This window comes from Salvelinus sp. IW2-2015, linkage group LG9 (assembly GCF_002910315.2).
Source record: "Salvelinus sp. IW2-2015 linkage group LG9, ASM291031v2, whole genome shotgun sequence".
Classification (NCBI taxonomy): Eukaryota; Metazoa; Chordata; class Actinopteri; order Salmoniformes; family Salmonidae; genus Salvelinus; species Salvelinus sp. IW2-2015.
Window position 1 is genome coordinate 1082368 of NC_036849.1, and position 16003 is coordinate 1098370.

General features: G+C 42.9%; 1 protein-coding gene across 2 annotated transcripts in view; it reads left to right on the forward strand.

Annotated features, from left to right (window-relative positions):
• Positions 1-16003, forward strand: part of adck1 (aarF domain containing kinase 1) — a 167439-nt gene that overhangs the window by 90502 nt on the left and 60934 nt on the right. For both annotated transcript variants that reach the window (XM_023993906.2, XM_023993907.2), the window contains exons 5-7: positions 13771-13929; positions 14228-14386; positions 14732-14848. In XM_023993906.2, coding sequence (XP_023849674.1) covers positions 13771-13929; positions 14228-14386; positions 14732-14848 — 435 coding nt within the window. The remainder of the gene's footprint in view (positions 1-13770; positions 13930-14227; positions 14387-14731; positions 14849-16003) is intronic.

The following is a 16003-nucleotide window of genomic DNA, read 5'->3' on the forward strand; positions in this document are numbered from 1 at the left end:
GAACATATATATATACTATATATATAATATATATATATATATATATATACATATATATATATATATATATATATACATATATATATATATAAACTATATATAATATATATACTATATATATATATATATACATACATATATATATATATTATACATACATATATACATACAACATACATACCATATATATATATATACATACATACATATATATATATATACATACATATATATACATACATACATACATATAACATTACTATATACATACATACATATATACATACATACATACTACATATATACATACATATATACATACATACATACTACATACAACATGAGACTACAATACTCATACATACGATCATACTACATCAATATATAAATCATACATACCTACATATATATACACAGCTATACATAACAAACATTAGCCATACATTACGTAATACAATTATTCGTGACATATAGTAAACCGGCTATTACATATATACATACTAGTACATCCGATACATAGTGATATATGCTTCACTATATGCCAGTATAATATATATATATATATGTATATATATATATATATATATATATATATGTATATATATATATACACACACATCACACACACACACGGTATTAGACAGGATTACCTACACATACTGACCAGCTCCGACAGAAGCGTGCATGACAGACCAATCTGAACTGATCTCTCGGCATATCCAGCCCACTCATTGTGTCAGCCAAGTGTGAAGGTTGCTGACTTTGTTTGTGGCTAAACCAACTAGGGTTGTAATTTTAACAATTGTATTCAAATTTACAGATGGCTTACAACTTTGTTATTAAGGCACATGAAAGTTCACATGTTCCATAAGGCATTTCTGCCCCCCCCAAAAAAACGAATTCAGATTTTTTTTTAAAGTTTTTGTTCAAATGGCTCTCCTGTGAAGTAGTGACGTGCGATATACGCCTAGTTTCCTGAAAGGGTCACAAATGTTAGCAATGATAACAAGTACATGAAAAATCCCATAGGAAATGGGACCCTCAACCCTGGCGTTGTAAGCGCCATGCTCTACCAAGTGAGCCACACAGGATTTTATACAGTAAGTCTCTTAATCCAGTAGGGGATTTTCTGCTGTTACAAGGGAAGCTTGATTTTGCAAGAAGCTAACCACTTAGCTAGCTAGCTACTGAGCTAGCAAACCAAATGAACAACTGCAGAGCATTTAGCACATCTTAGACGGTTAACATGATAGTTGTAAGATGTCTAGCTGGCAAACATTTAGTTGTGAATTCCATACGGTTACTCGAACACCTGGCGCATGCTGCACAACAGTGAGTGAGTGACTCACAAGGCTCCGGTCTCTCGTCGTTGTGTGCTTGTAAACTAAACAACGTGACTGAGGACTACCGTTAAGCTTCATGATGGAAAAGGTGACCGGTGAAAGACGTTATCTCCTAACGTATTGCACATGTTGACTGCAGGTATTTACTTAAAAAGTAGCTACAAATATTGTAATTTATAGAAGAGAAAAAAACAATTTTGACGGTATTGGAAAACCATTCTGTGGCTATTTCCAAGTCCCCCTGTATATGTGGTACACAGACTAGTAAGGTCACATGCACACATACACAAACTGTGTTGGCCTTTCCTGTATTCGGACTGTACATCATGTCACAGCACGGTGCTAATGTATTCCTTTATGCGTGCCAAGTGCCAAAATTGTTGTCCGTGTGTGGCGCTTGCATGTGTGTGAGATATTCCAAACGTGTCCAATCCCAGGGCAAAGAATGGAAACATCATTTTCTGCTCCTGTTGTCCCCCCGGCAGGTAGGTGTATAGCTTTAGTAATACGTTTCCCTGAGAGCTCTCTGTCTGATAGATGTACTATCAGCAGACCCACTAAAGAGCTACTCACAGGCCTCTGTTAAAGCTGGAACAATCATCTCGGGGTGAGTCCCATATGGCAGTCTCTTCCCTATTTTCGTCCACTTTTTTACCAGGGCCCATTGGGTATAGGGTGCCATTTGGGACGCAACCTCAGCCTCTCCTCTGGCCCAAACCTGTCCTACGCTCACATATACTAGCCAGACCTGCACTCCCAAAATAACTCCTATTGAGTAGTCTACATATCCGGGTTTATTTGATATGGTCCCTAGGACTGCGGCGCTAAAAGGTGTTATACATGTATATTCAATTAGTGTGAAGTGTGCGATATGAACACAATCTGTTTTCATAAGGAACCTGTCCTCTACAAACGAAAATTCTAACAACAATCCTGGGGAAAAATGTGTACTTATAAAAAGAATACTATGTCCAGGATGAAGGGAGAGCCAGAGAAAACATGTAATGAGTCCATAGCCTGGAGGGCAGAGATCGAAGTTAATTTGCCTGTTTCAACATGCCCAGATGAAACGCTTGATCCTAAAGAATTTTCCTGTTCAAATGTCACTTTGGTTCACAGCTGGCTAACGTGTGTGTGTGTGTGTATGGCCTGGGGCTAGTGGACCAGCAGGCTGGTAGGATAGGACTTGTCTTTGACCAGTCATCATAGCTCTGGCCATTCATACCTGCTGTAGTCTCTCCCTTGCCAGCATAAGATGGAGAGAGACCTTCCTTCCTTCCTTAGAGCTGGGTGCCATGTTGCTGCTTCCAGAAATCCCATCCAAGAGTATCTGGATCTAATTCTGAGTCATTCTAATCCCTCTCTTCTACCAAAGCAATTTTTTTGTTATTCTCCTATACATTATGATGATTTAGGGATGTAATTTGACAGGGTTGACCTACTAGAGAGTACAAAACAGGATCAGATAGTCATTGTGTTCCGAGAGGAAGAAAATGTTCCAGGTGACAGGTGTTTAACGTTGTTGTGTACCTGTGTTTATGCATGCGTGGGTATATTATGTGTGTGTACTGCTTTATCTCGTAACGTATTATACAAGTTGACTGCAGGTATTTACTTAAGTCTAACAAAAAAAGTAGCTACATCCCGTGGCTATTTCCAAGTACCCCGGTATATGGTATATATGGTATACTGCCCAAGCCTAGTACACAGGCGAGTAAGGTCACACTCACACACACACTATGTGTTAGCATTTGCTGTATTCGGACTGTACATTAGGTCATAACGCGGTGCTAATGTATTCGTATGTGTTTTTGACCTTCACCTGTGGGATCGTCTGAAGGAGTTGCTGAGGAGGTATTTCTGTCGGTAATAAAGCCCTTTTTTGTAGAAAACCTCATTCTGATTGGCTGGGCCTGGTTCCCCCGTGGGTGGGCCTATGCCCTTCCAGGCCCACCCATGGCTGCACCAGTGCCCAGTCATGTGAAATCCATAGATCAGGGCCTAATTCATTTTATTTATATTCACTGATTTCCTTATGAACTGTAACTCAGTAAAATCTTTGAAGTTTTTGAATTTATATTTTGATCCAGTATAACATTGTAAAAAATGTTTCAAAGAATAATCCTGAATACAAAGCATTATGTTTGAGGCAAATCCAACACAGCACATCTCTCAGTACCACTTTTAATATTTTCAAGCATGCTTGTGGCTGAATCATGTTCTGGGTATGCTTGTCATTTGCAAGTTTTTCAGGATAGAAAGAAAAGTAATACAGCTAAGCACAGGCAAAGAGGAAAACCTGGTTCAATTTGCCTTCCAACAGACACTGGGAGACAAATCCACCTTTCAGCAGGACAATAACCTAAAACGCAAGTCCAAATATATATACTCGAGTTACAAGATGAAATTGAATGACTGGCTGAGTTTTGACTTACATCTACTTGAAAATCTATGGCAATATTTGAAATTGGCTGTCTAGCAATGATCAACAACCAATTTGAGAGCTTGAATTTTTAAAATGATAATGGGCAAATATTGTACAATCCAGGTGTGCAAAGCTCTTAGAGACTTACCAAGACTCACAGCTGTAATCGCTGACTCAGGGATTTGAATACTCTAATCAAAAATTTGACATGAGTATTTTGTGTAGATCGTCGATTAAAAAGAAAAGACAATTTAATCCATTCTAATCCCACTTTGTAACACAACAATGTGTGTGAATACTCTCTGAAGGCACTGTATATCCTTCAGTGTGTGTGTGTACCTGTGCTTATGAATGCATGAATGTGTGTTTCTGCATTGTGTATATATACTAGTGTGTGTGGTGTCATGGTAGGCTGTAACCCTGAGGCTTGATCTCAGCAGGTGCCTAGGGGTCAACGCGACCCCCCTCTGGGATTTGTTCTCTGCAGGGTCCATGGTCCATAGATTTCCTTCAGATAAGGCGCAGCATGAGAGTGAGGGAGAAGAGAGGGAGAAATAGAAGGAGGTGAATGGAAGAGAGAGAGAGACCCCTGTACTGTATAATGTCAGTACAGGAGATAGCGAGGCCGGCAGCTAAGTGCTTTTGTCCCCGTTTTATCCTCTGAGCCAAAAGGTCCTGGGTAAAAAGGCTGGGGCTGCAGAACAGTCTATCATTCTTTCTCCCAGGCCTGTGGTTACACTGGCCACCTGCAGAGAGAAAGGAGGGAGGGAGAAAAAAATAGAAAAAGAGAAAGGGAAGGATACGGTGACAGAGAGATGTGCAATTTGAGGTTGACCTGACCTCGTTTTCAAACACTTTCATTTTCAAACCCAGTCAGTAAAATGGTTCTGCTTTTCAAGGTGACGTTATTGGGTTAACTCCCTACAGGCCGCACGTGTCGCGCAGCTGAGGGTCGAGCGGAGACGAACGGATTTGGTTCAGCCAGTCAGTCGTCCTGATGAGCCCTTCCCATCTAGCTAGTTTATTCTTGTGTGCCGAAGTTGGGACTTGGAAGAGTGTTCAGAATCATTCCGTTTTTGTATAGTAGTTGTATATTTTTACAGTATTTGTACTTTAGCGGTCACCCTGGCCTGATATTGGATACACTATCTAGCTACTTCTCCTTACTGCTGGACAGCAGTGCTTGGCAAGAGAGAGCGAGGGTCACTGTGCCCCATGTTGTTGCCAGCTTGCAGTGCAAACTCTCCCAATTGAGCAGTGTAACGTTCTACTGCATCACGGTGACATCCAGATGGTTACTACCACTATTACAAGCTATTTCTCATGTAGGCTGCTATCCTACTCAAAATAAAATGTAGTGGGATGGAATAAATTGGACGCGTTAACTACCACATGATACAGCAACTGTTGCCCGGTGGGAAGCAACTCACGTCGGCAAGCATCTCAATACAACACCGTTGCACTGGCTTGTCGTAACGTTTATAGGCATAACCCCCTTTTTTTTCAATTTTCGCCTAAATTATATACCCAAATCTAACTGACTGTAGCTCAAGACCTGAAGCAAGGATATGCACATTCTTGGTACCATTTGAACACTTTGAAGTTAGTGGAAATTGAATGTAGGAGAATATAACACAATAGATCTGGTAGAAGAAAATACAAAGAAAAAAACAACCGTTTTTTTCCCTACCACCATCTTTGAAATGCAGCAGAAAGGTCCTGTTCCAGCCATCACTCTGGTTGTAATTCCGATGGTGTCCACAAGATGGCAGCCGTGTATGTGCAAAGTTTCAGGCGAATAACTTGAAATATGACATTTAGTGTGAAGTCACCCAGGTACATTTGGGCAAATCGTGAAGGAGACATTTGCATTCGTATTACATTTCTCTGCAAAAATATCGTTAAGTCTGTATACTTGGACTTTGATTTAGCTTTTACAGTATTAGTAGCCATATTATAAGTTCAACATTTACAAAACAACCAGTTTTCATAACTTCATAACTCTGAATATTCTTATAATTTTTGTCCAAAATTAAAAGGCATGCTGTCGTACAAGGTTACAAGCTACATTTTACGACCGATACATGGTTTCCGGATACTCCCGCAAGCTTATTGGCTATCTAGCTAGCTTTGTTTGACCCCGATTGATGCTTATTTGACAAAGTTAGTCATTCGAGTGAACGCCCGCGTCATCGGCGTGCCATGAATGCGTCGCTCTCTGACCAAATATGGTGTCCTATAGGATATACTACACCCCTAATGATATAGTGAAGTCTCGTTACGTTCTAGGATCTCTGATGAATACATACCCACGCGATTTGACTGGTTGAAACAACGTTTTGGGTGTGATTTTCTCAGATTCCTTTCTTTGCAAATTGAGCAAGTGGATATACAAAATCGATTGTGCATGCTATATGGACCTTTTTTAGGATATGAAAAAGGATTTAATGTAACAAAATGACACTTCATGTTATCTCTGGGACCCTTTTGGATGATAAATCAGAGCAAGATTTCAGAATGTAAGAACACATTTCACCTTCAGAGGTGAATTTATCAAACCTATTGCTGTGAAAAGTGTTTTGTTGTTAGGAGCTCTCAAACAGTAGCATGGCATTTTCTTGCAGTAATAGCTACTGTTAATTGGACAGTGCAGTTATACTAACAAGAATTTAAGCTTTCATCCGATATAAGACACTTATGTACCGACATTTTGTTGTTTCTCTAAAATCTGTGATGGATGAGTCCTTCCCAGCTAGTTAGCTGGCAACAGCATGGCACAAGTTAAAAGGTAAATAAAAAAAGGCGCTGCATGATTTACAGCTGTCCCGTTGATGGGACGCCGATCCCCAACTAATTGGCATGTCACGGTGATATCCAGATGGTGACCAATACTTCAAGTTATTTCTCCCTCTCCCATTGAAATAAACATGGCTTTTTTATATACCTTTTAACTAGCAACATGCTGTTGCCAGCTAACTAGCTGGGAAGGACTCATCCATTCGTCTCCACTCGACCCTCAGCTGCGCGAATTACGTAATCAATTTGGGCACCAGGCGTGTCGGTATCTCCTCTCAGAAATGTTTTTCAGTCTCTGAATGATGTCATTCACAGCTAGTTATTAGAATAATTGGATTCGAAACTAGAGTAGCAATGTTTACCGTACTAACTGCAATTTAATTAAACGGACACACATTATCAGCTAGGCCGACTTCTTAATAAGCAACACCAGTGCTCATTATTATTTAAAAAAAATCTAATTCCATATTTTTTCCCTTGCTCTAGCCTTGAGAATGAATAAAGCGATTTTATTTATTTTTTGTTCCCCCAATATGGAATTATTAGATTTGGCCATGTGTCCATTTTAAATGCATAGCCTCGGAAAACCAAAAACAATTTCATGTAGAACACTAGAATTTTTCTATTTCAATGATTAAGATAACATCACCAATTTCAAAAAGAGGTCCAGAGTAATGTGGCCCTGTAAGGGAAAAAGACAGTTTTGCCAATAGGGGAGAGAATTTTTTTAAATAATTGAAACTACACTTTACTATAAAAATGTTAATGTTCATTCCGCCTACAGAGGGTAATTCAGCCGCTTATAGAGGGGAGAGGGAGACAAAGAGATACTATATACGGAGAGAGAGAAGAGCGAGCGAGGAAGCTGTTGGAGAGGGGAGAGCCTGTGGTGTAAGAGGGAACACTCAGACGTATAGACACCTTAAACAGATACAGCTCTTCACCTTCAGGCATCCATATTTATAACCCAGCAGGACAGCAGCTTCTACAGATAATGGACATTTCATTTACTGCCGAGTGTGAAGTCAGTGAAGTGCTTTTAAAGACATGATGGTTGTGTGGTTGGCATGTGTGGGTGACTGGCCTACTGTATTTTGTTTTGCTGTACCATTGTATTGGTCGTCGGGTATGTGTTATGGGTCTTGACCCAAAGCCTCTTTCTCTAGAGATGCATCTCTAGGCCTGCTCTCTCTCTCCCTCTCTCTTTCCCTCCCTCCCATCCGCCTTCTCCTCCCCTCTCTCTGTTGTTTCATTTCTCGGTCTGATTGAGATGATATCGCGTCGCTAACAGTCATGGCCGCCGGTGGCCTTCCCATTGGCCATCTGCCTGAGGGTTAGGGTCAGGGGTCAGGCGGGCGTTTATCTGGCCAATCGCAGCTGCCCGCTGATCTGCCTTCCCAGTCATCTGAGGTTTGAGATGAACTGCTCTGCTGTCTGCCTCCCGCCGCAGGGCAGCGGCGAAAAACACGCAGATTATCTGATCATTTCATAAAAGGACAGGCCGGGTCAGCTACGCAGACGGGCGCGGGGGACGCTGCGGAAAAAGGAGAAAAGAACGGAGAGACAGAGGAGAGGAAAACAACGAGAAGAGAAGTGGTGGGGTGTTGTGATGACATTGCTGTGGTCTTTATAGGTAGATTACATGTTTTTGTAGGGTTCTTATCATTTGAATGCGACGCGTGACATATTCCTGTTTGTCGATGCACACAGCATACAGATGTTTTCTCCTCATTTGACCAGTTTTCGTTGGGGTTGATGCGTTTTTCGTCTGAAATTATAAAGTGGCACTTGCAAACTTTAGAAGCCTTTTGAAAACCTTGAATACACTAAAAGTTTGCAGTTGCAGGTAAATTATTTGCGACAGAGTGATTTTAAAGATGGTACACCTGTATCTGTCGTGACCGTATGCCACTTTATTGAATAAGTACCCTTTACTAGTATTATTATGATACTATAGAGTGCTGTGCCACTCTCTCACATAAACTATTACAATAGTGTTGTTCCTGGGGGGAGCATATTACATGTGAGCACACCACCGTACATAGCCTACCATAAATCGTTTTGTGTGGGGAAGCATATTGCCTGTGACACCTTGTTATATTACCACACTATCCCACCCACCATCATTAGGCCCATAGCTGTGTTGCGGTGGGGGAACATATTGCCTGTGACACCTTGTTATGTTAACAGGCTATCACACAGGCTATTACAGCACAATAGAGTGCCTCAGTGGGGAGTGTATTTAATGTGACACGCAGGCAGGCAGGCTGTATGCATACTGTAATGAGTCCGGTCCCAGAGGACTGTCGCTGCTTAACCTTCGCACCCCCTTCGCTAATTACTGATCCAACTGCTACTGCAGCTGAGGGAAGGAAAGAAGGAAGGGAGAGAGAGGAGGAAAAGAGAGGGGGAGAGAGGGAAAGGAGGAGGAGAGCAGGTAACCCCCAGTTTGGTGATCAGTGATATTAATGAAGGAGGGAATACCCATTACTAGACTTGAGAGATAAGTACTGTTATTGGAGGAGAGATTTATAATATGAATATGGGCTCGGCTACTCGAGGGGAGGAGTGTTAGGCTACCAGATGCCTGATTTAAATAGGTGTGGTATATAGCCTAGCTCTTATCCATGTACTAGAGCAGTACTGTGCATGTTCGTTTTTTGTTCTAGCCATGTGTTTCCACGTATGTGCCAAATTCCTGTGGAGTGTGTGTGTGTGTGCGCGCGCTTGCTATTGGTTGTGTTTAGTCATGGGTTTTCCCCAACTGCAGTTAAGCAGGTCAGAAGGTACATTTGAAGTCATTTAAACTCGTTTTTTTTAACCACTCCACAAATTTCTTGTTCTCAAACTATAGTTTCGGCAAGTCGGTTAGGACGTCTACTTTGTGCATGACACAAGTCATTTTTCCAACAATTATTTACAGACAGATTATTTCACTGTATCACAATTCCAGTGGGTCAGAAGTTTACATACACTAATTTGACTGTGCCTTGAAACAGCTTGGAAAATTCCAATAAATGATGTCATGGCTTTAGAAGCTTCTGATAGGCTAATTGACATAATTTGAGTCAACTGGAGGTGTACCTGTGGATGTATTTCAAGGCCTACCTTCAAACTCAGTGCCTCTTTCCTTGACATCATGGGAAAATCAAAATAAATCAGCCAAGACCTCAGAAAAAGATTTGTAGACCTCCACAAGTCTGGTTCATCCTTGGAAGCATTTTCCAAACGCCTGAAGGTACCACGTTCATCTGTACAAACAATAGTACGCAAGTATAAACACCATGGGACCACGCAGCCGCCATACCGCTCAGGAAGGAGACGCGTTCTGTCTCCTAGAGATGAACGTACTTTGGTGCGAAAAGTGCAAATCAATCCCAGAACAACAGCAAAGGACCTTGTGAAGATGCTGGAGGAAACGGGTACAAAAGTATCTATATCCACAGTAAAACGAGTCCTATATCGACATAACCTGAGAGGCCGCTCAGCAAGGAAGAAGCCACTGTGCCAAAGAGCACTATCCCAACCATGAAGCACGGGGGTGGCAGCATCATGTTGTGGGGGTGCTTTGCTGCAGGAGGGACTGGTGCACTTCACAAAATAGATGGCATCATGAGGATTGAAAATTATGTGGATATATTGAAGCAACATCTCAAGACATCAGTCAGGAAGTTATAGCTTGGTCGCAAATGGGTCTTCCAAATGGACAATGACACCAAGCGTACTTCCAAAGTTGTTGCAAAATGGCTTAAGGACAACAAAGTCAAGGTATTGGAGTGGCCATCACAAAGCCATGACCTCAATTCTATAGAACATTTGTGGGCTGAACTGAAAAGGCGTGTGTGAGCAAGGAATCCTACAAACCTGACTCCGTTACACCAGCTCTGTCAGGAGGAATCTGCCAAAATTCACCCAACTTATTGTGGGAAGCTTGTGGAAGGCTACCCAAAACATTTGACCCAAGTTAATCAATTTAAAGGCAATGCTACCAAATACTAATTGAGTGTATGTAACTTCTGACCCACTGGGAATGTGATGAAAGCAATACAAGCTAAAATACACCATTCTCTCTACTATAATTCTGACATTTCACATTGTTAAAATAAAGTGGTGATCCTAACTGACCTAAGTCAGGGGAATTTTACTAGGATTAAATGTCAGGAATTGTGAAAACGGAGTTTAAATGTATTTGGCTAAGGTGTATGTAAACTTCCGGCTTCAACTGTAGATACTTTTGTACCTGTTTCCTCCATCTTCAGAAGGTCCTCTGCTGTTGTTCTGGGATTGATTTGCACTTTTTGCACCAAAGTACGTTCATCTCTAGGAGACAGAACATGTCTCCTTCCTGAGCGGTCACATGGTGTTTGTACTTGCGTACTATTGTTTGTACAGATGAAGCTAGTTAGCTGGCGTTTGGAAATTGCTCCCAAGGATGAACGAGACTTGTGGAGGTCTACAATTTCTTTTCTGAGGTCTTGGCTAATATCGTTTGATTTTCCCATGATGTCAAGCAAAGATGCACTGAGTTTGAAGGTAGGCCTTGAAATACATCCACAGGTACACCTCCAATTGACTAAAATGATGTCAATTAGCCTATCAGAAGCTTCTAAAGCCATGACATCATTTTCTGGAATTTTCCAAGCTTTTTAAAGGCACAGTCAACTTAGTGTATATAAACTTCTGACCCACTGGAATTGTGATACAGTGAAATAATCGGGCTGTAAACAATTGTTGGAAAAATTGCTTGTGTCATGCACAAAGTAGACGTCCTAACCGACTTGCCAAAACTATAGTTTGTTAACAAGAAATTTCTAGTGGTTGAAAAACGAGTTTTAATGACTCCAACCTAAGTGTATGTTAACTTCTGACTTCAACTGTCTGGTATGTATGTACACTACCTTTCAAGAGTTTGCGGTCACTTAGAAATGTCCTTGTTGTCCATGAAAACATACATGAAATGAGTTGGAAAATGAATAGGACATATCGTCAAGATGTTGACAAGGTTAGAAATAATGCTTTTTAATTGAAATAATAATTGTGTCCTTTTGTCAAAGAATCCTCCATTTGCAGCAATTACAGCCTTGCAGACCTTTGGCATTCTAGTTGTCAATTTGTTGAGGTAATCTGAAGAGATTTCACCCCATGCTTCCTGAAGCACCTCCCACAAATTGGATTGGCTTGATGGGCACTTCTTACGTACCATACGGTCAAGCTGCTCCCACAACAGCTGAATAGGGTTGAGATCCGGTTATCATGCTGGCCACTCCATTATAGACAGAATACCAGCTGACTGCTTCTTCCCTAAATAGTTTTTGCATAGTTTGGAGCTGTGCTTTGGGTCATTGTCCCGTTGTAGGATGAAATTGGCTCCAATTTAGCGCCGTCCACAGGGTATGGCGTTGCAAAGGGGAGTGATCACCTTCCTACTTCAAGATCCCTTTTACCCTGTACACATCTCCCACTTTACCAGCACCAATGCACCCCCAGACCATCACATTGCCTCCACCATGCTTGACAGATGGCGTCAAGCACTCCTCCATCTTTACATTTTTTTCTGCGTCTCACGAATGTTCTTCTTTGTGATCCGAACACCTCAAACTTAGATTCGTCTGTCCATAACACTTTTTTCCCAATCTTCCTCTGTCCAGTGTCTGGGTTATTTTGCACATCTTAATCGTTTCTTTTTATTGGCCAGTCTGAGAGATGGCTTTTTCTTAGCAACTCTGCCTAGAAGGCCAGCGTCCCGGAGTCGCCTCTTCACTGTTGACGTTGAGACTGGTGTTTTGCGGCTACTATTTAATGAAGCTGCCAGTTGAGGACTTGTGAGGTTTCTGTTTCTGATCAATTTTAGGTTATTTTAATAGCACAAAATGAGCTTTTCTTTCAAAAAACAAGCAGATTTCTAAGCGACTCCAAACATTTGAACGGTCGTGTATATAGATGGGTTTCCCCCATCTGTATGGGAGAAGGTGACTCGTCGGACTCGGGCTTGCCAGGAGTGCCCACTTTTTTCCCCCTGGCATTGCCACCTGTCATCTGGCACAGGTGGCACAGCTCACCTGGCACCGCAGGGCAGAAACAGACCCTGGCCTCTCGCCCGTGTCTGTCTCTGCCCGCTCCGCTGCCTGTTTCATGCCCGCTCACCGCCTGTTTGGCTGGCTGTGTCCACTCCTGTCGCCATCCTGACTGACACACACATACAAACACCTGTAACGCCGGACACACAGGGCAGAATCCCAGATAGCCAGCCCAACACCAACACACTTCTAGACTTGTAATATATCATCCAACTCTCACTGGATGTCACAAGTTATTGGTGCTGTTTGTGTGTGTATGTCTGCTCGCATGAATATGTGTACTGTATGTATGCGTGTGTCTGTCTGTGTAGTTTGGGGTCATTGGGCTGTTTTTTTTTGCTGCAGTGCCCAGTGGGTTAGGGTTGTCTGTCTGTCTGTCTGTCTGTCTGTCTGTCTGTCTGTCTGTCTGTCTGTCTGTCTGTCTGTCTAACCCATCACTGTCTGTCTGTCTAACCCATCACTGTCTGTCTGTGTCTGTCTGTCTAACCCATCACTGTCTGTCTGTCTGTCTGTCTGTCTAACCCATCACTGTCCGTCCGTCCGGTTCCATACATACCTAGAGGCAGAGGCTCACCTTGGCTCCTCCTTGACTTTCAGTGGGCCACCATTTTAGAGAGAGCGAGATTTACTGTTCATTTCTGATTGTTTGTTTATTTTACTTCTATTTATTGTTTAAACGTATGTTACCCATTCCAATAAAACCCTTTGAATTAAATTGAATTGAGAGAAAAAAAGAGCAGGATAGTCATGAAGCCAGTAGGCCAGCCTTGTGTGAGAGAGGCGGATGGAGGACGTAATGGAACAGAATTATAGAGCGATGTCATTGTATTTCTTGCCCATAAGAAGTGGAGGGAGAGGGATACAGCCTGTAACACAGCCTGATGGCTGTTGTTCCTGCGGCTCCATTAGAAGAGGCCAGTCATGCAGCAAAGCCCTGACTCACTGATTGATAAGGGGCTCAACTATACACAACACACACACATGCATACGTACACACATGCACAGACACACATACACAAACACAGATGGATGCATGCACACAAAAACACACATCCCGGGGGTGCTGCTCCTCTCTAACTATCTCTCTCCCCCTCTCTCTCTCCCACTCTCCCTCCCTCTCCCTCCTCAGCTCTCTGATCTGTTCATCTCCTTCGATGAGGAACCCCAGGGCGCGGCGTCGCTGGCCCAGGTCCACAAGGCAGTGTTGCATGATGGTAGGACGGTGGCTGTGAAGGTCCAACACCCCAAAGTCCAGACACAGAGCTCCAAGGACATCGTGGTCATGGAGGTGAGCCTGTCTGTCTGTATTCAATAACCGTCGACGTATCTTCTGACATGTTATCTCATCGATGGTCTCTCAATAATGTCTTTCTCTCGGTCTCCCTGTCTCTCTTTCTGTTTCTCTCTCTTTCTGTTTCCCTTTGTCTCGGTCTCTCTTTGTCTCTGTCTCTCTTTGTCTGTGTCTCTCTCTCCCTGTCTCTCGTGTGTATTTGTGTATGCATGCGTGCGTGTGTATTTGTGTATGCATGCGTGCGTGTCTCTGTGCATATGTATGTGCCGTGCGTACATGCTTATTCCCCCTCTAGGTCCTGCTGAACATGGTCCACTGGCTGTTCCCAGACTTTGCCTTCATGTGGCTGGTGGAGGAGGCTAAGAAGAACATGCCTGCAGAGCTGGACTTCCTCAACGAGGGACGCAACGCTGAGAAGGTGGCGGTCATGCTCGCACACTTCCCCTGGCTCAAGGTACACACACACACACACACACTGGGATGGAAGAAATATCATGTTTTTACTCTGCTTGAGTATACAGTCTATTTTTCCTTGTCGTATATAACTGTCTATTTCCCCATTCTTCTTTTAGCTTCGGTTGAATGTGGCTTGGTAACTGTCCAGAGGGCATGATTGATTAAGAGCAGCTACTATTGATCAGTGTGATAGTGAATGTTCCCAGAGAGATATGGTGTGTGTGTGTGTGTGTGTGTGTGTTTTGGGGAGGTGTGAAGGAAAACAATAGAAACTCCTCTAACGGTTGCTATCGTGTTGTCATGCAATTGTGAAACATCCTCCCTTCCTCCATCCCTCTCTCAGGTACCTAAGATCCACTGGGACCTGTCTACCAGGCGGATCCTGACCATGGACTTTGCCGAGGGAGGCCAGGTCAACGACAGAGACTATATGAGGAGACACGGCATCAACGTCAATGAGGTACGACACCATGGCCGCATTCATTAAGTCACACCGGAGCAACATTGTTCGGGGGGACGAACAGCGAACACGAGCGTTTCTTATTGGGCAAATCCATGCAGTCCCTCCCTGTTTGTCTGTTTTTTTTCTGTTTGGTGCATATTGAATATGACCCATATCGTGAGCTAATCCTCACTTCTGTGTATTTTCCGACATTTTTCGTCCTCATTTTGGGAACGTGAGTGAGGCCCACAGTAAAAAGGACAAACTTGGCTATTTACTATCGTCAGTGCGTAACGTCGTCAAACTTCTTCAGAGAAAGAAACAGTGCAGAGGGAGGGAGAGAGAGAACAAATGAAGCTTTCTAGGCTGACGTCTTATACCTCCATCCCTTTCTTCCTCCCTCCCACCCTCTACCCCCCCCCCATCACCAGATGAAGAGGGAATTAAAGAAATCTCTTTTTCATATAAAAGACTGTTCTCTGCAGATGGATTACATTTATTCTCGTTTGCCGCCTATTGTCGTGGCAGGGGCTCCGTGCCTGACGGAGTACTGTTTAATTCTGCTGCCTGCTGCATCCAGGCCTGGGCAGCGCATATTGGCAGGGGTGCGATACCGATCATTACACCTGGGCACAATGGTGGAACACAAAAGCCATGGGAGTCTGTGGAGAGCTGGCTAATACTGGGGAGGCGTGGTTGGAATCATAGGAGACTGGTTTGATAAATACCGTACAGTCAGACGTGTGGGGGGTGTGTGTCTGGGGGAGCGGTGCATGTGGGAGGGTTTGTGCGTGCACGTATGTCATTGTGTATCTGTTAACGTGTGTGTTGATCCCTCTGTCTGTTTGTGTTGATCATTATGCATGCTTATACGCACCCGTGTGTGTGTGTGTGTGTGTGTCTATCAGGGATGTGGCTTGTGTGGGCTTTAGACAGAATCAGCAGAGACACTAATGATTTATTGATTGATAATACAGTGTGCGTTGTCACTGAGGTATTTGGCTGGGAGATTGCCGTTCTGCTCATATCGTTTTTCTGTTACTGTGCGACGTCTTCCTGATGGGAAACAATAATTCTCTCTTTCTTTCCGTCCCTCTCTTGCGTTCCCTCTTTCTTCCATCTCTTTCTTTCTGTCTCTCTTTAGGTCGTTCTCTTCCTCTCTCTCCACTCTTT